Source organism: Panthera uncia (assembly GCF_023721935.1).
Source record: "Panthera uncia isolate 11264 chromosome B2 unlocalized genomic scaffold, Puncia_PCG_1.0 HiC_scaffold_24, whole genome shotgun sequence".
In the NCBI taxonomy this organism is placed as follows: domain Eukaryota; kingdom Metazoa; phylum Chordata; class Mammalia; order Carnivora; family Felidae; genus Panthera; species Panthera uncia.
The window spans coordinates 74486136-74510768 of record NW_026057580.1 but is presented as its reverse complement, the minus strand read 5'-3'; the positions used below and the strand labels follow the sequence as shown (position 1 = coordinate 74510768).

At 34.0% G+C, this 24633-nt stretch overlaps 1 protein-coding gene across 1 annotated transcript in view; it reads right to left on the bottom strand.

Annotated features, from left to right (window-relative positions):
* Positions 1-6374: 6374 nt before the first annotated feature.
* Positions 6375-24633, bottom strand: part of KPNA5 (karyopherin subunit alpha 5) — a 42537-nt gene continuing 24278 nt past the window's right edge. The window contains exons 9-14 of the mRNA XM_049654237.1: positions 19970-20133; positions 17803-17881; positions 16057-16182; positions 15353-15480; positions 12184-12362; positions 6375-9081 (exon numbers count right to left, since the gene is read on the bottom strand). Coding sequence (XP_049510194.1) covers positions 8894-9081; positions 12184-12362; positions 15353-15480; positions 16057-16182; positions 17803-17881; positions 19970-20133 — 864 coding nt within the window. The 3' untranslated portion in view covers positions 6375-8893. The remainder of the gene's footprint in view (positions 9082-12183; positions 12363-15352; positions 15481-16056; positions 16183-17802; positions 17882-19969; positions 20134-24633) is intronic.

Below are 24633 nucleotides of genomic sequence, written 5' to 3'. Positions count from 1 at the left end.
TGCCAACAAAACTAACCAGTAAGTTGCTCTCAAGGGGTGCTGGAGGAACTCCCTAGAAAGTTGCTTCCAAGGGCTACTTAATTTCACTGAGAAGTTGCCCACTGGGATGCCTGCAAGGCTCCCTGCAAGCCTGCTGGGGCACCAGTGAAACTAGCTGGGATACCCCCTACTGGGAGCCTGTGCAACTTGCTAGAAAACGAGGTGGGTCACTGGGGTAAGTCTCCAGTGGGCTGCCTGTGAGAGTGCCACTGAACTGGTTGGGAAGCGGACTAGAGGTGCCAATGAAACTCACCACGAAGCTGCCTGCAGAAGTAGCACTGACACTAGGCTGGAGGTGAGCCGCTGTAGTCTTCTGCACAGTGGCTGAGCATCATAGGAACAAAAGCTAGGAAAAGCAAACTAGGAATAGGTCATGAAACTTTTTCCTCCTTCAGTGTCCCTCCATGGCCTTCTACCGACAAAGGAGAAATGTTTACGAGGTCCTGGACCAATATCAAAAAGTAGGTTGGGGAAGGGTGCATTTGGAGCTTAAAAGCAATAAAATGATAACTGACACATTGGATACATCTTAAAATAGGTTCAATACTGGAAAGTCTATTTTTCAACATATTAACAGTGGAAAGCCATAGGTTTATTCACGATGCAGAGAAAAATTGGATGAATTTCAACTCCATTCAGGTTAAAAACAGAATAAAATAAAAACCTTACATTAGGGAAAAAAGAGTACATTTTAAATCTGATAGAAGTTATCTACAAAAAACATACAGTCAGTTATCATTATTCATGGTAGTTATTGTATAAAGTTGCTGCAAACACTGAATTAGCAAGTATCGAATCATTACTCCTAGGGGAAATACAGGGTTAGGTTCCTGCGAACCTCTGGTAATATGTTTGTCAACCAAACAATACATACCCTGTTCTATAGGTGTTTCTCTTTAAAGACTATATATATGATTCATTAACATTGAACTCACAGCCTACAGAATTGTAACTCATGCCTCAACAAAGCGTAACTAACAAATGTGTTTTCTGTTAAGACACATCACTCACAAGGGGCTACTGGGTGGCTCAGTTGGTTAAGCATCTGACTTCTGCTCAGGTCATGATCTCACTTGTGAGTCCCACTTGGGGGAGCTCGAGACCTGCATCAGGTGAGTTCGTGAGCTCCAGCCCTGCTTTGGGGTGAGTCCCACTTCTTTGTCTCTTCCTCTCTCTCTCTCTGCCCCTCATGGGATTCTTTCTCTCCCTGTCTCTGCCCCTCCCTCACTTGTGCCCTCTCTCTCTCAAAAAAAAAAAAAAAAAAAAAAAAGACACATCAGTCACATAAATAAATAAATAAATAAATAAATAAATAAATAGAAAGCAGTCACATTGTTTTCTTGCACTTAGGAGCACTAGACAGCACTTCAGCAATACACTTGGAGGCCATTTTAAACAGCAAAATCAACAACAACAAAAAAAACACAAGACACATGGCACTAAATCATGAAAGGATAGCTGTTTGTAGTATGAAGGCTGAAATAAGAGAGCAGAGCATTGCTTTGTTCAACCTCAGCTGGGAACATGTGTCCTGGGTGACTCGATTTTTTCACCACTATGCACAATGTCCACAAATGACCATGAAAATGCCGGGAGTATTGATTTTAGGGAGTGGGCAAATTTGGTAACACAGAATCTCCAAATACAAACTTCACCTACTACATCATCAGTGGTGAAACATTAAATGCATTTAAGAAAATAATAAGTTTAAAATGCCTGCTACTATTACTTCTAATCAATATCATACTAGAGATCATAACTTAATGCAACAAGAAACAGAAACAAGGATTTGAAATGAATGTCACTACAGTTAATATTATCTACAAAACCCCAAAATCATCTACCAATTGGAACTAATTTAGCAAGGTTGTTAGATATGATTAATATGCAAAGTTCAATTGGAGTTCTATACCCCAGTAACAATTTGGAAATTTTTAGTTAACAAGATAATGCTTTACAACAATGAAAAACATGAGGGTCCTACCCAGGAGTAAACTTAAAAGATTTGAATGATTTTTGTGAAGAAAACTGAAAAAAAGATTTTTGAAATACAGCAAGGAAGCTCTAAGTAAATGGTAAGCTATAACTTGCTAATGAGTAGTAAAAGTATAATTAAGATGTTAACTCCTCCAAAATTGTCCTCTAGATTAAATGCAATTTCAGCCAAAATCCCTATGGGGCTTTTCACAGAATTTGAGAGGTGAATTCTTTATGTGGAAATGCAAAGAGCTATGACAATCCTGAAAAACAGAAAACTTGCCTTACCAGATAATCATGATGTAGTCACAAAATGCAATAGTATACAGCAAAGAAAAAGAACCATAGGTATATGTATCAATATGGATGCATCTCAAAAATTGTTAACATTGAGCTAAAAAATCATAGAATATATAAAATATTCCATTTTATACATTTCAAAAACAGGGAAGTGAAACTATGTATTTTAGGTATACATAAACATGACATAAAAAAAATGAAGAAAGGCACACATAACACCCAGTGCTCATCCCAACAAGTGTCCTCCTTAATGCCTATCACCCATTTAGCCCATCATCTCCCCACTCAATATTCCACCAGCAGCCCTCAGTTTGTTCTCTATATTTAAGAGAACATTTATGGGTTGTCTCCCTCTGTTTTTTTCTTATTTTTGCTTCTCTTCCCCTATGTTCATCTGTTTTGTTTCTCAATTCCACATACGAGTGAAATCATGATATTTATCTTTATCTGGCTAATTTCGCTTAGCATAATGTACTCTAGTCCATCCATGCTGTTGCAAATGGTAAGATTTTATTCATTTTGATTGTCGAGTAATATTCCATTGTATATATATACCTCGTGTTCTTTATCCATTCATCAGTCAATGGACATTTGGGCTCTTTCCATAATTTGGATATTGTTGATAGCACTTCTATAAACTGGGGTGCATGTGCCCCTTCAAATAAGCCTTTTTGTATCCTTTGGTTAAATACATCGTAGTGCAATTGCTGGGTCGTAGGGCAGTTCTATTTTTAATTTTTTTGAGGAAGCTCCATACTGTTTTCCAGAGTGGCTGCACCAGTTTGCATTCCTACCAGGAGTGCGCAAAAGGGTGCCTCTTTCTCCGCATCCTCGCCAACATCTGTTGTTACCTGAGTTAATTTTAGCCATTGTGACAGGTGTGAGGTGGCATCTCATTGTGGTTTTGATTTGTATTTCCCTGATGATGAGCGATGTTGAGCATCTTATCATGCGCCTGTTAGCCATCTAGATGTCTTCTTTGGAAAAGTGTCTATTCATGTCTTTTGTCCATTTCTTCACTGGATTATTTGGTCTTTGGGTGTGGAGTTTGACAAGTTCTTTATAGATTTTGGATACTACCCCTTTATCTGATATGTCATTTGCAAATACCTTCTCCCATTCCATTGGTTGCCTTTTAGTTTTTATGATTGTTTCCTTTGCTGTTCAGAAGCTTTTTATCTTCATGAGGCCCCAAAAGTTCATTTTTGCTTGTTTCCCTTGCCTCCGGAGACATGCTGAGTAAGAATTTGCTGTGGTCGAGGTCAAAGAGGTTGTTGCCTATTTTCAACTCTGGGATTTTGATGGCTTCCTAAGGTTTAGGTCTTTCATGTTTTGAGTTTATTTTTGTGTATGGTGTAAGAAAGTGGTCCAGGTTCATTCTTCTGCATGTCGCTGTCCAGTTTTCCCAGCACCATTTGCTGAAGAGACTGTCTTTTTTTCCACTGACTATTCTTTCCTGCTTTGTCAAACGTTAGTTGGCCATATGTTTGTGGACCCATTTCTAGGCTCTCTATTCTGTTCCACTGATCTATGTATCTGTTCTTGTGCCAGTACCATACTTGTCATTATGATTATAGCTTTGTAATACAGCTTGAAGTCTGGAATTGTCATGTCTCTAGCTTTGTTTTTGTTTTTTGTTTTCAACATTACTTTGGCTATTCAGGGTCTTTTCTGGTTCCATACAAATTTTAGAATTGTTTGTTCTGGCTCTGTGAAGAATGCTGGTGATATTTTGATAGGGATTGCACTGAATATGTAGATTGCTTTGGGTAGTATCAACATTTTAACAATATTTGTTCTTCCAATCCATGAGCATGGAATGTTTTCCTTTTTGTGTGTCTTCAATTTCTTTCACAAGCTTTCTACAGTTTTCAGTGTATAGATTTTTCACTTCTTTGGTATTTAATGGTTTTTCACCTCTTAGGTATTTTATGTTTTTTGGTGCAATTGTAAATGGCATTGATTCCTTGATTTCTCTTTCTGCTGCTTCATTATTGGTGTATAAAAATGCAACTGATTTCTGTACATTGATTTTATATCCTGCAATGTTGCTGAATTCATCTATCAGTTCCAGCAGTTTTTTGATGGAGTCTTTTGGGTTTTCCACATAGCATATCATGTCATCTGTGAAGAGTGAGTCTGACTTCCTCCTTGCTCATTTGGAGGCCTTTTCTTTTTGTTCTCTGATTGCTGAGGCTAGGACTTCCAACACTGTGTTGAGTAACAGCAGTAAAACACTCAATGTTTAAATAGTAGGCACTTTTGGGCATTACACATCAAACTGCCTACTGTCTCCAAATTAAAATGGTTGTGCATTAACTACTGAGCATTCCAAGTTGTTTATTTGGTGGGGTTGCCCCCAATCAACATTTTAGTTCTGGTGGTGCTTTCCAGCTGGTACGATTATTTCAAAGTTTTATTTCATAACAAAATGGAAAATTGAAATGTTAAAGTGCTAATAATAATGATATGATGTAAAGGTCTCCTAAAACTTAAACTCCTGAAATATAAAATTTATTTGATGTGCTAAAAGCAGGGAATCATGTGCTCACTGAACTTAGTCAACTCTTCAAATGTAAATGAAAAGAAAATCAAAGAACGTACATTAAATTGACCAAACACATCATTAAAGGATATACTTAGGAATTTCCGGGAAGGGAATGGCACAGTCTATTGTTTGACCTGTACATTGCATTTTCAGAAATTCATTTGCCACTAAAATTGCAGACTGCCTTACTGAGAGTAAGGTACCCTAAATATAACCGATGCAATTCCTTTCGCTACTCTGTGATTAACATAGTTTCAAATACTGAAAGAAATGAAGCCAGGCAAAGCGACAAGCAGCAGCAGCAAACAAAAGCTCTAAGCTAGGGAGGCTTAGGCTTGGCTACGGTGTGGACCGTGTGTCCCAGAGTACATTAAGAAAGTTAAACTGGGCATTCCCTCCAATTTCTATTTATCTGGTTTAAAACTCTTCCCCTTAAATAAATGCACAGTATTGCGTTAAAATAACAGAAAAGGAAAAAAATAATCTCAAAACACGTGAAACTGCCAAAGCTTGAAATACAAAGACAGATCTGATGTATAGCAGAATACGTAAGTTCTAAAATAAAGGCAACACACTGCTTTATCAGATAGGTTACAAACAACATTCTTAATGGTTTTTATAAAGTAGATGGAATTATAATCATGGAATTATAATCAATTATAATCATTGGAGCATCTGTTTTTGCTCCAATAAGAATACAATAGCATCAGTAAGAACAAATAAAATAGACACATTTATATAACTGCAATTGTAAAATAGTATTTTATTATTTTTAATATAGTGCGGTAACATTTCATAATATTGCATACTGCTCAAATGTTGGTTTATTTAGTTAGACAAGAATATCCTCCCTTCATCCCACACCCCAGTCAGAATTTAAAGACACATTATCCTTTTAGAGCCCTAGCACATTGTCTCCTAATATGTCACATTTCATAAAACAGTAATGCTATGAACTAAAAGAGTAAAGGTTAACAATTACTTTGATTTCAGTTTCACAAGCAGCCAGGAGACTGCCGAATTCAGAACAGCAACAAAAATTCACTAGACTTTGTAGTAGTTACCTTTTCCATAATGCTCCTTCTTAGGAAAAAATATGAAGGCAAAGGTAATGTTTCTTCTAGTCTTTTATTCGACAAATCAACCTTTATCTTGCAAGTAAGTTTTACAGTTACCAAATGATATTATTTCTGTGCCAGCAGATTTTTTTGTTTTTGTTTTTTCAGCTTTTTGTTCTGGTGCTACCAGTAAGTGAACAAAATGACATTAAAAATTAAGTTCTAGGAACACGTTTCAAAATAAAACTTGTTTAAAAACACCAGGCTAGTGAGTCAAATACTTACACATATAAAACAAGTAAGCATAATTGCATAGATTAACTAGTAAAAATTCAAATTCAGACAAAATGAAACAATGAATTTAATTAAATCAATGTAAAAGGCTCTTTCAAGTATTTTCTTGTTTTTTTTTTTTTTGCATTAATGTTGTATGCATTCCCCTTTATAACATGTTTTAATTTTTTTTTTTTTTTTTTGGCACAGTTTCTCTTGGATTGAAATATAAGAAGTCTTATTAGGAAAGAAAGTCAATTTTTTTTTCCATAAAGGTCAGTGAAGAATAATGAAAATATATTTTGAAGCATTTTAAAAATTATATTTGAAAGGAGTTGACATATATTAAAAAATTCTAATAACAAAGTATTTGCTAGTCTTGGTTCAATAAAGTCATCACCATGTCAATAGCTGGTCCCAGCTATTAGATACTACTCCTTGCATTCAAATCTAATCAAATTAATTATCCAAGTAACAGATCTAAATATAAGCTTATATTTAGATGCTTATAATATGGTCATATTCTGTATTTGGAGATATAAGGTTTTACTGGCAAAATTTAAAAATTGCCCCCTCAAAGATCATTTTATGTGTGAGGGTGTGTACACACACATATATTATTTTTCCTTTCATAAGAACTACTTTGTTTGAAAGACTTGACTCTGATACTTATTAATATGACTACAGGGTCCTCAAAATAAAAGCAGGCACAGCTGGTTAGTTTATGAATTATACTGCATTATTAAGTTCGGTTGATTACAAAGAGTGGAATACCCTGTCACCTGATACTTAGAACCATCTGTACCACAGAGAAGAGTTTACCTCATAAATTCACCATCAATTTGGTAATCTTTGATATAACTACCCTGTTCTTTTGAATACACATAACACAACAACAACAACAAAAACCTTTTTTTACTCAACTTTATAACTTCCACCACAATAAAAAGGGCACAGATACAATCCTCTACTTAACAATATATAAAAGAGGTTTGGCAGATACAGTCAGCATTATGGACACCATTTAAACCTGTATTTTATATCTGTAGGTTTTAAGTGTCTTGCCAAAAGCACGGTTTCATGATACATAATTTACAAAGTGTCATACTAAGTTTTAAAAGTACTCCTATATACATTTTCTTCTTGTAACATGCCTCTGATTTCCAGCAGAAACATTATAAACGCTATCATAAATGAAATCTTTCTTTACAGAATAGACTATGGATCATATCAAAAATGCTTTAGTTCCCATCTTAAGACAGTTGTATACTAATTTTTAAATAAGTATTTTAGGTATATAATTGGAAATGTAAATAGCCTGCATATAACCATAAATGAAAAGACTGCAGTTCAACAGTACCATATCTGCTTAGAAAGCTCTAACAAGTACAGCACTGTGAGAACAACACACAGACACCATATACATATGTATCTATAAATAAATAGAATTTTCCCATTGAAGCTTTTTTTTTTAAAAGCTTCACAGTTTGAAGAGGTTTTTGCTGTTAATAGGTAAAACAGATACATTATACTGACCGATCTGCTACAAATGTAATCTAATACACTGATTTACAACAAGCAGCGGTATGACCCTCTCTGTATTATGAAAAAAAAATCTCCAATACAGATTTCAACTATATTAAAGAATCCTTAGCAATTTTCACTAGTGTCACCCTTTAGTGTCCAAACATTAAGTGCATATAATAAAATTTAAACATAACAAGGTGATTTCTTCAGGATAATTTTGCCATTCAAGTACCCAAGTTTATTATTACACAAAAAGTGAAACTCTTCAATTACTGCTCTGAAATATCAGAGAAAGAATTACAGTATTATTTTTGCTATGCAGCACTACTTTGGATTCATGATGGCATCTCTATCATGATGCTTTTTAAAATGAAGAGTGAAAAAATAATAAAACACTATTTCAAAAATGGTAGCATATTTGGTCAAAATACAAAATATAATAATATTAATAGCATTTGTATGTTAAAAACAAATATTTAAATGTTGTGTAATCATTTTAATGTGTTCAACATGAAGAACAGCTTTTCTCTTCACAATTGCCACATTTTAATTGATTATCAGTACAATACTTCTATGTTTTATAAATAAATTTTACAGGTTTTCTGTTGTAACTTTTTTTTTTTTTTTGCAAAGTATAGCCTACAGCACAGTGATTTATAATTTAAGGTAACAGATATTTTCACATTCTAATTTAGCTTTTACACTATTTCATGCTTCTGAAGCTTTTTTGTTTTTGCTTCAAGATAGAGGTAGATTTAATAGATTGGGCATGTCAGACTTACTGCCAGAATGCAATTCTGCTAATGCAAAACTGCTAATGCGCAGTTTCCAAGATGCTAGAAAAAATTCAGAACCATTATGTAATACTTTACCAAAGTTCTCCTTTTCAAGCTTAAGTTATTAAATAATTTTATATGTATTTAATTGTTCACAAGTAGATACAAAAAATAGATAAAACAACAGAAACACAAATACAGGTACACCAAAATAAAAACAAAACTATAACAAAAGATTGCATCCGAATGGAAACTTTTGTTTTGCTTTTTAAAAGTGCATCAACTTTTTCTTTTCTGTTCTAAGTAAAAACACACCAAACATTCCTACTGACACTGTAACAAAGAAGAGATATCTGAAACTACCCTTTTTAGCCATTAATTTTTCCCCCACCAAGTTAAAGTTGAAACCCTTCCATTGGTGCTTCCTGCTGCTGAAACACGAACTGTTGTTGATTTTCATCCACCTGAGGTACAATGCTGGGATCATCTTCTTCTACACCAAAGTAATGTTCAATCAGATCAAAAGCCTTTTGGTAAATTTCCTGATTTTCATGGCTTTGCAGAAATTCAATTTTATCCAGACCTATTATATACATATATATAGAAAATTGTTACACAGGTTTCAACATAAATTTGAACCGAAATAATGAATCCACAGCATCTGTCAGTTCACTAGCAATGGGGCTGTTATTTTTATCTAATTTTTGCATATACTGATAGCTAACACCATTTATGCTTTAAACTTTAAGAATGAGAGCATGAGGCAGTGCGGTATGAGGAAGCAGCACAGGCCTGGGGGTAAAAACATCACAGTCTTCACTCTGCTAGCTGTGTGATTTTGCCCAAATAGTTTGGTTCCTTTGTAATTTAGTGTCTCAATTTTAAAATGACAGTTTTAGATTATGTAAATCCACAGGTCCTTTCCAAAGTAATTATGCTAAATGAAAGGCACAAAAATGGAAAGCATCAAAACAAAAACATACCAAAAGGTGAGCAAACTAACACACACACATTATCTCAGAGAATGAACCAGAAGATACCAATATGGAATGAATACTATTTGCAAATCCAGTGCATCTATTATATAATTTACCAAAAGTACAACCTATAAGTGAAACTGAAAATGTCTATTTTTACAAGATAAGCAGAATCTACAGCACTTCATTTCATTGCTTCCAAGAAAAACAATCTACACACAAGTCTCAGTGATACTGAAAATCTTTTTCATTTGATTACAGATGAACCTCTTCAATTGTATTATTACAGGATAGTATTGGAAGTACTAGCCAGAGCAATTATGCAATGAAAAGAAATTAAAGGCATCTAATTCAAAAAGGAAGAAGTAAAACTATCATCATTTGCAGATGACATGGTTTTATAATAGAAAATCCTAAAGACTCCACCAAAAAAATAGTTAAAACTAATCAATGAATTCAGTAAAGTAGGAGGATACAAAAACAGTGCAAAAATCTACTGCATGTCTATAAACTAATAACAAACTATTAGAAAGTGAAATTTAAAAAATAATCCCATTTACAAGTGCATCAAAATGAATAAAATTCCTAGGAATACATTTAACCAAGGAGGTAAAAGACCTGTGCACTGAAAACTATAATGAAAGAAACCGAAGACGACACAAATCAATGGAAAGATATTCTGTGCTCATGGGTTGGAAGAATTAGTACTGTTAAAATGTCCACACTATCCAAAGCAATCTACAGATTCAATATCATCCATATCAAAATTCCAATGGTACTTTTCACAGAAACAGAACAAACAATCCTAAAATTTGTACTGAACCACATAAAACCCCAAATAGCCAGATGCAATCTTAAAAACAACAAAGCTGGAGGCATTATACTCCTGGATTTCAAACTATATGACAAAGCTATAATAATCAAAACTTAGTTGCATAAAAACACATCAATGGAACATAATAGAGAGCCCAGTAAGAAACCCACATATAACATCAATCAGATTACAACAAAGGAGCAAAGAATGTAACATACAATGGGAAATAATAATCTCTTCAAAAAAACAGTGTTGGGGGGTCGCCTGGGTGGCTCAGTGGGTTAAGTGACCAACTTCGGCTAGGTCATGATCTCACAGTTTGTGGGTTCAAGCCCCATATCAGGCTTTGTGCTGACAGCTTGGAGCCTGTTTCAGATTCTGTGTCTCCTTCCTCTGCCCTCCCCTGTACTCTTTCTCTCCCTCTCTCTCTCTCAAAAATAAATAAACATAAATAAAATGGTGCTGGGAAAACTGGAAAGCTACATACAAAAGAATGAAACTGGGCCACTATCTTATACCACACACTAAAACAAACCCTGAATGGATTACGTGAATGTAAGATCTGAAATTCTAAAACTCCCAAAAGAAAACACAGCTGATAAACTCTTTGATATCGGTCTTGGCAATTTTTGGATTTAACACCAAAAGCAATGGCAACAAAAGTCAAAATAAACACGTGAAGTTACATCAAACTAAAACGCAAGGTTACTGTTCCTTGCGTACAGCAAAAGAAGCCATCAACAAAATGAAAAGACAACCTACAGAATAGGAGAAAATATTTAAAAATCATATACTTTAAGGAGTTAATACCCAAAATATATAAATAACTCATAAAACTCAACACCAAAAACAAACCATCTGGTTAAAAAATAGGCAGAGGATCTGAATAGATGTTTTTCCAAAGAACACAGATATCCAACAGGTTGAAAACGTGCTCAACCTCACTAATCATCAAGGAAACATAAATAAAAACTGCAATGAAATATCAGCTCACATCTGTTAGAATCAGTTCTCAAAGACTAGAAATAACAAGCACTGATGTGAAGAGAACAGGACCCTGGTGCATTGCTGGTAGGAATGTAAGCTGATGCAGCCACTATGGTAAACCGTGTAGAGGGTTTGCAAAAAATTAAGCTACTCAAAAAAAAAAACAACAAAAAAAACCCACCATATAATTTAGCAATTCCTTTTCTGGGTATTTATCCAAAGAAAACAAAAACACTAACTAGAAAAGATACCCACACCCCCATGTTCACTGCAGCACTATTTACAGTGGCCCAGATATATAAACAACCTAAGTATTTACTGATGGAAGAGGAATTAAAAAATTGTGGTATACATGCATATAATAAAATATTATTCAGCCATAAAAAGAATGAAATCTTGCCATGTGCGACACGGATGGACCTTAAGGGCATTATGCTAAATAAAATAAGTCACACAAAGAAAGACGAATACCATGTGATCTCACTTATATGTCAAATCCAAAAATACAAAAACAAATGCCAAGCTCCTAGAGGCAGAGAACAAACTGGTGGTTGCCCGTGAAGAAGTTGGCAAAATAGGTATGAAGGAGGTCAAAAGGTACAAACTTCCAGTTATAAATAAGTCATGGGAATATAGTGTACAGTATGGGAACTATACAGTTAAGAATATTTTATTACATATTTATTAAGTTGCTAAGAGAGTAAATCTTAAAAGTGCTCATCACAAGAAAAAATCTTTATACCTATGTACAATAATGGTTGGTAACTAGACTTACTATGGTAATCATTTTGTAGCATATACAAATATTGAATCATTATCTTGTATACCTAAAACCAACATAATGTTAAACAGCAATTAAAAACAAAAAGAATTGACTATAATGATAAATTTTGAACTGACTGCTTACCATATGCTTCTTCAATGAGAGCACAGTATGGATTAATGCCTATTCCATTTTGCTTAGATTCTTGTTCTCCAAGACGTAGAATATTTTCAAGTCCATTTAAAGCCACTTGGACTATTTTAGAATCCATAACAGTCAATAGGTCACAAAGGGGTTTAATGCAACCTAAGGCTACCAAATACCTTCAGAGTAATTAAAAAAAAAAAAAAAAGTAGAGGAAAAAAATTTTAAAAAGACTTAAATATTTACAACAATGATAGGAAAATATTCTTTAGTGAAATGTTACATAAACAATTAAGAAAAGTACTCATATATAAACTCAAACATGAAAACATTTAAATATTCATCTACATAGGAACCCAAAACTTCTTTTTACTCTCCTACTCTCATTTAACATAATTAGCCATAAATGATATTACAAATATTACAAAAAGATACACATAAGCAAGTTGGTACTTGGGTCTGTTTTTGCATGGCAATATGAATACTAAGAATAGTGGCTTCAAGGTGCTTTTTTTTCTTTTTTTAAAGGTGAGCCTATGTACACATATCAGGGTCGCATGGGAGTATGCAGAAATGGAGAGGGAAAAGGGACATTTAAATCAAATTTCCCACAAAAACAATTGTAGCTGATGTTCTAAGGTATCTCCTGTGTTTCAGAAGCACAGAAGGCTTCTAGGAGCAAAACAGGCTCTGTTGTGAATAATTTTAACATAATATTCACAAAAGTTATTCCACTCATTTTTTAATACTTTGTCCTTTTCTAGTTTTTATTAGCTCTTTTCCATTCTCTATAAAATAAAGTAACTGATTTATTCACTTGGCAAAACGTCCACTAAGCATAAAGGAAAAAAGCATGTGCAGAAGCCAGAATGCATGACTTCAAGGGCCAAATCCACTCCTTATTAGTTATGTGACTTTGAGTGACTGCTCTGTGCCTCAGTTTCCCCATCTTTAAATGGGGATAATAACAGTACCAAGCTCAGAGTGTTGTTGTAAAAATACAGTTAAGAATTCAATAAAGTTAGTTTCCACTCTCTTTTTTTATTTTTTTTTAACGTTTTATTTATTTTTGAGACAGAGAGAGACAGAGCATGAACAGGGGAGAGTCAGAGAGAGGGAGACACAGAATCTGAAACAGGCTCCAGGCTCTGAGCTGTCAGCACAGAGCCCAACGCTGGGCTCGAACTCACGGACCGTGAGATCATGACCTGAGCCGAAGTCGGCCGCTTAACCGAGTGAGCCACCCAGGCACCCTCACTCTCTTTTTTTAAAAAATGTATATACCTTCACTAGAGCACTCACTTGCCATATACTATACTAAAATTGATCAATATATTTGTTGAATGAATATCTCATAGAGGTATGAAGTTAAAGGACATAAAATACATGAAAGTATCTGATATACTCCTGACACTCAATAACTGAAATGATGTAGCACAACAACTGGCAATATCAGATATTCAATAAATATTAGTGGTATGCATGCTGAAATTAATGTAAGATCTCTTCCGATATATGTAGAATTAATGAAATGGTGAAAATGGTTAGAAAAATAATCACCTTGGTTTGGACACTTGATTCACACTAATAAATCTAATTACATATGGACGACATAATAATGAATATAAACTGAAAAAACACAACTATTTATAGGTGAACAAAGAAACTTTAGTACCCAAAGCACATAAAAATAATATTAGTATATAAAAAATGCAAGCTAGAACAAAGGAAAGATCTTGTTTTATTACTGCTTATATTCATAACATAATGAAATGGAAATGTAATGAAACAAGTAGAATGGAAAATAAAAAGGAGAGATGTTATCAACATGTAGAAATATAAATCTAAGACAGCAAGATATAGTACAAGTGTAGGCAATGATAGACAAAACCTTCTCAGTGATTTGTAAAGTAGCTAGTAGCCTGACTTCTTTTATAAATTAAGAAATAAATCAAATACTAATTAGAAAATACTTCCTAAATAGGCACTTCAAGAAACCTAAAAAGTCCTGAGTTTCCAGACAAATCCATAGAACAAGAAGATTCTGTAGGAAGTTAGGCTTTTAGACAAGTGCAAAGTAGAACCTTGCTATGGGGGAAAAGAGGGTAAATGCACAAGATAAAAAGAAACTCAAGAATTCTGATCGTAAAAGCTGTGATGATTACACATAATAATGATAACAGCAGCTAATCTTAGTAGAGAATTTAATGTTTAAGCACCATGTTAAGCATTTAAATGTATGAATTACATTTAATTATCAAGATACTACCATAAGTACTATCTGTTAATCAAATTCATTTAAAAAATGAAGAAACTGGGGTGCTTAGGTGGCTCAGTCAGTTAAGTGTCTGACTCTTGGTTTTGGCTTAGGTCATGATCTCACAGTTCGTGGGATTCAGCCCCATCCATGTTGGGCTCCAAGCTGACAGTGCAGAGCCTACTTGGGATCCTCTCTCTCTCTCTCTCTCTTTGCCTGTCCCCTGCTTGCTGTCTCTCTCAAAATGAATAATTAAATTAAAAAAAAATTAAGAAACTGTGGATTAAACAGGTAAAATGACTTTGTCAAGGTCATGCAACTTTTACTGAGGGAACAGGATTTGAAAGCATCCTGACTTCAAAGCCCAGAGTACCTATTTATGTTGTTAGTAAAATAAACAAGTAAATAAACAATAAATGGCTTAGATTCAAAAAGTTATCATAAAAAAGAAAGAAAGAATACTAGTAATGAAAAATAAAAGATACCATCCATAGATAAGGCTAATAACCAGTCAGGAGAACATTACTATACAAACAAATGTCTATTTCAATGTATTTTAGATAAGGGATGCTCAAATTCATTAGCCATTTCTATATAATAAAGTTACATGTATGTGACTTTAATGGTCTAAAAAAATTTGCAAATTAATATAGACTGTTCTTTTTCAGATTTTTAATCTCTGATTTTTTAAATACAGTCTGTCAAAGAGAATGGTGTTAATTATCCTTTAACGAAAAAAAAAAAACCTGTGAATGAATATACCTAATGTAACAAATGCTTTCATTTCACATTAAAATGCTTACTAACTGATTTAGAAATAATGTTTTAGTTTCATCAACAAATAAAATGTATTTAGTACTTCATTTAGTTCTATTGACATTTTAAAAAATATCAAAAAAATTTTTATCATACCTTACTTGTTCTGGAGTGCCTCCTGATGTTGCATTAGTTATAGCCCAAGCTGCTTCTTTTCTGGTGCGAAACTCTGCTTTCTGAAGAATCTCAATCAAAACAGGAAAAATATTTGCATCTATAACAGCCTGAGGAGGAAAAATGATACAGCATAATCAATGCAAATACTGTTTTAAACATATTAGTAAGTGGAGAGACTCGTTGGTTTTAAAATGTCAGGCTTTTTGGAAATACCTCTGATAATCTTTCTAATCTTTCAACAAACTTTCATGATTGGAGAATATATTAACAGAATATTAATTTTAAATATGATGAAGTACAAGGTGGATAATTTATCAAAATGGATAATTTTTGACTCAAGAAGCTTGGTAAGATCCTAATAAATCACTACTTAAAAGCTTAGAAAGGAAGATCACTACCTATTTAAAACTAATATAAATCCATCCTTTTTAAAGAGTAGCCATATGTGCCAGCACTGTGGGCAATTTTATACACGCACGCACACACACACACACAATTCCTCACTAGACTCCTACAAATTAATGTTATTATTTTAGAGGAGAAAAGGCTATGTTCTTTAAAATACTTTTCAAGATCTTTTTAAGTAACTCACTAAAAAAAAAAAAACCACTGGTAAAATGCTGACTTTTGTCCACACTGACTTATGAAATCTTGCTGTTTTCTTAGATCTGAAAGGTATTTACCTGAATCTGAGCTCTATTTCCAGCAGTGATATTAGAAACAGTCCAGCAGGCTTCTTTTCTGATTGATTCCTTTGGGCTACTCAACAAGTGTAAGAGACACGGTAATGCAGAGCAATTCAAAATTACCTAAAACAAAAATCAGAAATGGAAACAAAGTTTTATGACAAAAACAATAACAAAAAACAAAACAAATGAAAAAAATCCACACAAAAATATACTAATGATTTAATTTAGAAATATAAAAACCACTCTGAAAAACTAAATTGGGAAAAAAGGGATTCCTTTCAAAGTAAAACTTAGGTTTTTGCTATCTTCTACCCTCCCTCTTTGCCAAATCTGGTCTAATGCAGGTGCAGAAAGTGCCCTTGTCAAACCACCAAAATGCGAATTAGCAGTACCTTCAGAGGTGTGCCCTTCAAGTTTAGGAATACACTCAAGAGTTCAACTGATACAACAATTTGAAGAGAGATTTAGTGACTGGCCAGTATCCGACCCCTAGTTTTACCAAATGAGATGATGGAAAAAAAAAAATCAAACAGGTCGAAAGTACCTGATTCTATAAATGTAAAAAACCTTAATGTCTACAATAAGGTAATTTTTGTTCATTAAAATGTTTATTCCACTTTTCTTTTATAAAATAGTATGTTCTGCTTTGTCTCTTTACATTAATTCCATGCCATAATTATGTTCCTATTTTCAAAATACCCACAATCATTTGCATTAAATTTACTTGGTGAAAAATGCATGAAGCAGTATATGAAAATTCTGCTGAAGAGTGTATGTTTAAAAGGGCATTCTCATTTAAAGAGCTATTTCAAATTAGAAACTATCAATTACTAAGAATTACCTATTTAATAACTAATGTGTAAGTACCTAAATAGGACTTGAATAAATTAAAACTGAAAGACAATATGTAAATTAGAATAAAATTTATTTAATGGTGGCAAAGGAGAACTGAATGTGTTACAGAGTTTAAGTTCCTATCTTCAAAAAAGACTGCCCCAGATGTAATCTTGACATCACACCTTTTTTTTGGTATGTCACCATTCTCCAAAAGACAGACAGACACAGACACATGTAGTTACTAATCCGGGAAATGTTTCCTTCCATTCTCATAATCTAGATCTTCAATCTACTAAAAAAGGCCCTCCCATTTCTAACCAATCCCCTTCTAACCTGTTTATAATCAATCACTCTCTCCCTGATAGTTCCTCTTCCAGTCAACCTTATTGTCTCTTAAACACAACTCATACATCTACTTCTGTACCTATGGTCATATAAATCTCTTCTGGTTTACTCAAATTCTTCTCCATCTTTAAAATACAGTTTAATTACAACTCCGTTATGGAATCTACAAAGATTTCTCAGCACAGTGATCTCTTCTTAAAATTTTTTATCGCATTTACTGACCAATCAGCTCTCGTCAAACATATACTAAACTTGGGCAATTTACTTTGTTTTAATATGTATTTTCTCCTCAATTTTATCATAAATCCCTCAAGAGCCTACCTTCTATCTTATACTTCTTTACATCAATATATATATATCTAGGATAGTGCTTTCACACAGAGGTATTTGAGGTTAATCACTTATTACCAAGAATATGCTTATTACCATTACATTGTAGATGTCTATATAGTTGTGGCAATGCTAAAGTCTTGATTAATATGTAACCAAGTAGTATGAAACTAGGTAAATTTCTTAAAATCCATTATGTTAACAATTTATATTAAAGTCTGAACTCACCTGTGTTTGAATATCATCACCAGTCACAATATTACCAACTGCTCTTAATGCAGGTGAAACAACTTTATAATCATTGTGCCTAAAAATAATAAAAATACCAACTTACATGATATACGAGAGTTAAAATTTACCCAAAAAATGCAAAAATAGTACAAAAATACCTGTATACGCTTTACCCAGAAATCCCATTCAAGTTCCACTAGTTACCCCAGTAACACCTTTGTAATAAAGAATCTAATCCAGGATTATGTATTACACCCAGCTGTCATGTCTCTAGTCTCTTTCAATACAAAAAAGTTCCTATTTTTTTCTTTATGATCTTGACATTTTTGATGATCATAAGCCAGTTATCTGTTTTTCCTCCAATGTATCCTCATGATTAAGACACAGATCACCTACTTTTAGCTGGGACATCACAAATGCTATAGTCTTTTCATTACATAGTATAGCATCTGACACCTGTTTTTTCTACAATAGTGGTGCAGAACTCCAGTCAATTAGCATGATGTTTGTCAGATTTCTCCTCTTTAACATTACTGTTTTTCCCTTTATAATTAATATTTTGGAGAGGATATACTTTTATACTATGTAAAATCCCATTCCTTATCCCACTTTTACCACTACTTTCACCATTTCTTGATGTGTATTGTTTGAATTATTATTCATATTGTTGCCAATGATGATTTTCTAATACCATTATTTCAACTGTATGTCTTTTCTACTTTATCTATTGATCTACCTACTTATTTTAGTATGGACTCATGGACTCCTATTTTATTCAATACGTTAGTTTGGTTCTTGTTAATGAAGACTAGTAAAAACCAAGATTTTGTGTGTTCAGCTTTTTAATATAGATGTATCTCTACTCCCAGGCTCTTTAAGAGGATAAACACACACACACACACACATTTATTTCTACATCTCTTTATGTTAAAAGCCATGAGTTCACATTCAAATCTCCAGTTCTAATCTAATACCACAAGATTATTCTGGCTTTCCTCCCTTCCATATTTGTATTTCCATTCTCTTAGAATAAGAAACTGGCTTCTTTTATCATAATCTCCCCACACATAACCAATCTTCTGATCTGGCTAGGCTGTTATCCATCATTTGTTGGCTCCAAACCTTGTTCCAGCCTGCCTGCTCTTCTGGTCTAATGGGTGCCACCCTCAAGCTTGAGCCCTGATACCCCCATTAGATGTTGTCCTCAGACTGGAGCCACAACCCCTTATCAGACCTCTCTTCTTTGTACTGTCTGCCTTGTTTGTTTTTTTGACAAAAGGAAGGAATATAGTAAATCTTTTTTTAAAAAAAGGATACAGAAACCATCTTGAAAATTATATATATATATATATATATATATATATATATATAACATATATATATGTGTGTGTGTGTGTATATATATATATATATATATACATACATATATATATATATATATATTTTTTTTTTTAGAGCAAGAGAGGAAGCAGGGGAGGGGCAGAGGAAGAGAGAGAAAGAATCCTAAGCAGGCTCCAAACTCAGCACAGTGCCCAACAAAGGGCTTGATCCCACGACCCTGGGATAATGATCGGAGCTGAAATCAAGAGTCAGATGCTCAACCAATTGAGCCACCCAGCCACACCAAGAAACTATCTTTTTAAAACAAGTTGTCTTACAAGTTTTTAACTTCTTTTATAGAAAATATATTCTTTTTAAAGAAGGTAGCAATAACAGCCCAGCAAGAGAAATACTAACACAAGTGAAATACTAAATGTTTTCATTACATGGACTTTTACATAAGTTAGCTATTGTAATGAACAATTAACTAGATTACAGGTTCTGTAAGAACAAGTACTGTGTTCTATACTTCATTAACAATATCTTGTACAACACTAGAGGCAATAGGAATTCCATATATACCTGCTGAATTAAATCCCTCCCACTCATTAAGAGATTAAAATTAATGAAATATATTAATGAAATGATTAGTTCCAACTAGAGGATATGAGATGCAAATTTAAGCATTATAGCTTTTCAGCATTATAGCTGTTCTGAAAAGTGGGGTTGATGGCTTTTTAATCCTTCCTGAAGATGGTGACTCTTGAGATATTTACAAGGCCATTACTCTAACTGCTAGACTTAATACACAATCATAGAATTATTTATCATAAATTATAGTTACATCAAAAGTTCCACCAATCTTCGACAGACTCCAGAATCAATGACTGCTTGAATTTTATCATTGGGTCCATCAGAGAGATAAGAAAGGGCCCAGCACACATCTGCTAATACATCTGGGTCACTGCTAAACAATAATCGTGACAAGACATTTAAGCAAGGTGAAACCTGGAAGAAAAGAAAAGAGCCAATATTTAACAATTTTCTCTAAGACCAAGTTTCCTTAGGCAAATGCAGAAACTCATTTTAAAACAAAAATTTAATAATACAAAAGTACCAGCGAAATTAACACATTCTATTATTTTAAAATTATGATCAGATATATGAACATATAATTATTTCCAATTAATCTTAAATAAGATATGTGGTAATTTAAAGCTTTTTAGGGTAATGAAATACATATTTGAGATGCTCTATGTTTAAATCATACACATACACACCCAAAAAAGGCATATCAAAACAGAGGGAAGTAAAAATGTTAAAAGTGTCTAATATAATAATCATGGAATATGATACAACATAAATGAATCTCAACCTACTCATCATATGTACATTATTGGAAATAAACCTAATAACAGTTGAGGATTAAAGGTGTAGAAAATACAAAAAGAAATCTGAAAGGTTTTTAAATGGAAGTCACTACTAAACTCTACTTCTTAATGTAATGAAACCCTGAATCTTCAATTAAACACACACACACACACACACACACACACACACACACACACACCAGAGACTTAAGCCCTCTAGCATTAATATTACAACTAATTAGCTGTGCAATGAGCACATCACTTCATCTCTGAGACTCAGTTTCCAATTCTGTGAAACAAAGGCTGAATTAGATAAATTTATGATCTTTCCTTTCTTAGGTCAGACAGACCTAGATTCATTAGCTGTGTGACCATGGGCAAATTACCTAACATCTCTGAAACCCATTTTCTTCATTTATAAAACAGGAATAACACAGTCCTGTTAAATTATAAGAATGCACATAGCATCTTAGAATAGTGCTGGCATATAGTAAGCACCGAGACTGAGATGTTGGTTGGCTCTTTTTATTGCCATGATCAGTATTGATTCTATATTCCTTAAAGTTTTTTTTTTTTAATGTTTGTTTATTTTTGAGGGAGAAAGAGAGAGCATGCATGTACACACACACGTAAACACACACACAGGGGTGGGCAGAGAGAGGGAGACAGAATCCTAAGCAGGCTCCAGGCTGTCACAGCGGAGCCCCGACGCAGGGCTCAAACTCATGAACCGGGAGATCATGACCCGAGCTGAAATCAAGAGTCAGACACTTAACCAACTGAGCCACCCAGGCATCCTTGAAGTTTGTTTTGTTTTGTTTTGTTTTGTTTTGTTTTATCAGCAACCTAAAGTATCCCTTCTATCTCAGAAAAGGGCTGTATGCTAAATTTAGATATGCTACAAAAAAAAGAGTAATGATAGCTTTTTCATGCTTAGTATTTTATTTTTATTCAAAAAAAATTTTTTTTAAATGTTTACTTATTTTTTGAGAGAGAGAGAGAGAGAGAGAGCGAGCAGGGGAAAGACAGAGAGAGATGGAGACACAAAATCCGAAGCAGGCTCCAGGCTCCAGTTGTCAGCACAGAGCCCAAGACATGGAGCTCGAACTCATGGACCGTGAGATCATGACCTAAGCCGAAGTCAAACGCTTAACCAACTGAGCCACCCAGATGCCCCTCATGCTCTAGTATTTTAGATGAATTTTCTCTTTACCTTGATTTTAAAGACTGCCAGGACATAAACTATAACCTTCTAAAAATACTTATCAATGTTCTCTGCTGGGCCGTCTCCTGTAAGGATGACCCTAGGGCCCTGGAACAAGAAATAGTTTCTTTACAAAATAGATGTGTTTGTAAGTTAGTAAAACAAATCTGCACAACTGGATCCTTCCTGAACAATCATGCCTTCACCCTTGCCAACCACCTTCTCTTCCTTGAACAGAGAAATGTGTAAATTATTTTTAAAGCAAATATAAATTTTTGAGTTAAAAAATTCAGCATAGCTAATCCATATCTTTGTACTGACTTAAAAAACAGTGAAGTACTACATATTTTTAAAGGACGCAAAATAAAATTATTTCTGATTCACTGTCTTCTCAGAACAAGGAAAAGAAGAAAGAGAAATACAAATTCTATCTCTGAGGAGTGCAGTGGACATCGGTAATCCTGCCCGTAATATATAGGGGACACGATTATAAATGAGGAGGGAAAGGTGGCACCTCAATGCCTGGAGAGGCAGCTACCAATAAGAAGGAAGCTTAAAAAAAAAAGAAGAAGAAAGCTAATTTATCATCCAACTATCATCCCAAAGATCTCTAGAATCAGAGGTACCAGGTATCACAGAAAACACAGAAGAGGAACAGTGTTAAAACAGAAAGAGCTTAAAAATCTAAATGGGAAACAGGTTAGACTCTGGGTCCCTACCATATAGGTAGGTGTCTAATATTCTCAATGCTACCAAAGACTAGAGGTTTATTTTAAGGAGAAGCTGAACAACAAAAAGTGAACTACAGAAACTGAACTTTGGGGTATCAGGCATAGACAAGGTTGAAATAAAGCACAGGATCAGAAATTCCAGAGTAAAAGTTTACATACTAACTGAAGAAATCCTCTAGCCGTCTTCCAATACCCAATTCTCACATCTCCAGTAGTATTATCTATACACCACACCTCAACCCAATCTATTTACTTTCCAGCAGGAGACTGGAAAATCGTCTCTGGAGACAGTATGATCTCAGAAAGCATACTGAAATTTGGAGTTCCTCAGAGAAAACATGGTTTTGCTGTCCAATTACTCTGTAATGAAGTCCATGAAATGATGAGTCTAAACACCCACCTATCTACCCATTTTCCATTTAGCTTTTACTGCCTGCTTCCTAAGTATGTCCAGAGTACCCAAGACCACCAGTTAAATGAGGAGATCCCCCAGTAAAAATGAGACTAAGACAAACAAACCATAAACAAAACAAAAACATACAAAAAAACAGAGACACCAGAAAAAATAAAAGCTCAAAAAAACTGTAAATCCTCACAGATACACAATTTGCTAGGTCCATAAAAGAAGCTTATAGAAGAAGTCTATATAAAAATGAGCAGAAAACAAAAAAAAAATCTTGAAAATATAAAATATGATTGTAAAAATAAAAATTTCAAAAAAGTCAACAATACAGGAAAAATCTCTCATAGAAAAATCACAGAAAACGTACGCAACAAAAGTCTTAAGCCCTTTTAACGTGAATTACACTATAAGCTTGGGATATATAAGTAAACAAGAGACAAAGATTCCTAACTCTAAGGAGTTTATATTTTAATGGAAGATTTTTTTAAATTAATATATGTAAAAAATTTTAAAAACACATACTATGTTAAAGGATGCTGAGGAAAAAAATTAGATTAAAATGTGGAAGTCAGTGGCTGGAGGCAGTGACAGATTACATTATTATACACAGTAATCAGAGTAGAGCTCATGGAAAAGGTGATTTATAAGCAAGCAGTTAAGGAAGAAAAGGGAATTAGGTACATATTAAGCAGATACTAAGCATTAAGTTGTAGGCCAATGGTTCTCAAAGTGTGGTCCATGGACCCCTGGAGGATTCCTGAAACTTTCAGGGGGCTCTTTAATGCCAAAACCATTTTCATAATTATTCTAACACATAATGGGTCTTTTTCACTTTGTTGACATTTGTACTAAAGCTACAAAAGCAATGGTGGGTAAAACTATCAGTACTTCAGTATAAATCAAGGCAGTAGTGGGGCGCCTGGGTGGCTCAGTCGGTTGAGCGTCCGACTTCAGCTCAGGTCACGATCTCACAATCTCGCGGTCCGTGAGTTTGAGCCCCACATCAGGATCTGGGCTGATGGCTCAGAGCCTGGAGCCTGCTTCTGATTCTGTGTCTCCCTCTCTCTCTGCTCCTCCCCCGTTCATGCTCTGTCTCTCTCTCTCTGTCTCAAAAATAAATAAAAACGTTAAAAAAAAAAAAATCAAGGCAGTAGTACCAAAATGTACCACTGATCTTTGAATTTTTTACCTCCACATACTTAGAAGGGGAGAGAAACCCAGTTTCATTTAAGAATTAACTTGTTGAAACAGTTAAAACTACTAATTTTATTAAATCTCAACTCCTGAATACATGTTTTTTTGAATACATTATAAGATGAAATGGGAAATATGCACATACACATATATATACATTTAAAATATATTTTAAGGGGCACCTGGATGGCTCAGTAGGTTAAGCAGCTGACTCTTGATTTAAGCTCAGGTCATGATCTCATGGTTCATGAGTTTGAGCCACTTGGGATTCTGTCTCTCCCTCTCTGCCCTATCCCATTTGTGCACTGTCTTTCCTTCTCTCTCTCAAAAATAAATAAATATATATTTAAAAAAATAATCCAATACTGTTACTAATAAGGAAAAAGGAAAAATCAAACATGGCATTTTAAACTAATTATATATTTACAACTATCTCATAATTATTATTTAAAAATATACACATACAGATCCACACTATTTTAAAAGCAGAGGAAGGCAACAAAACCCCAAATGCTTAAAAGGAATGTATTTTAAAGAAAGAAATTTAAAATGAAAAGCAATGCATAAACCAAAGTTCACGGAGTAAAATCTCAATTAAAGTAGCAT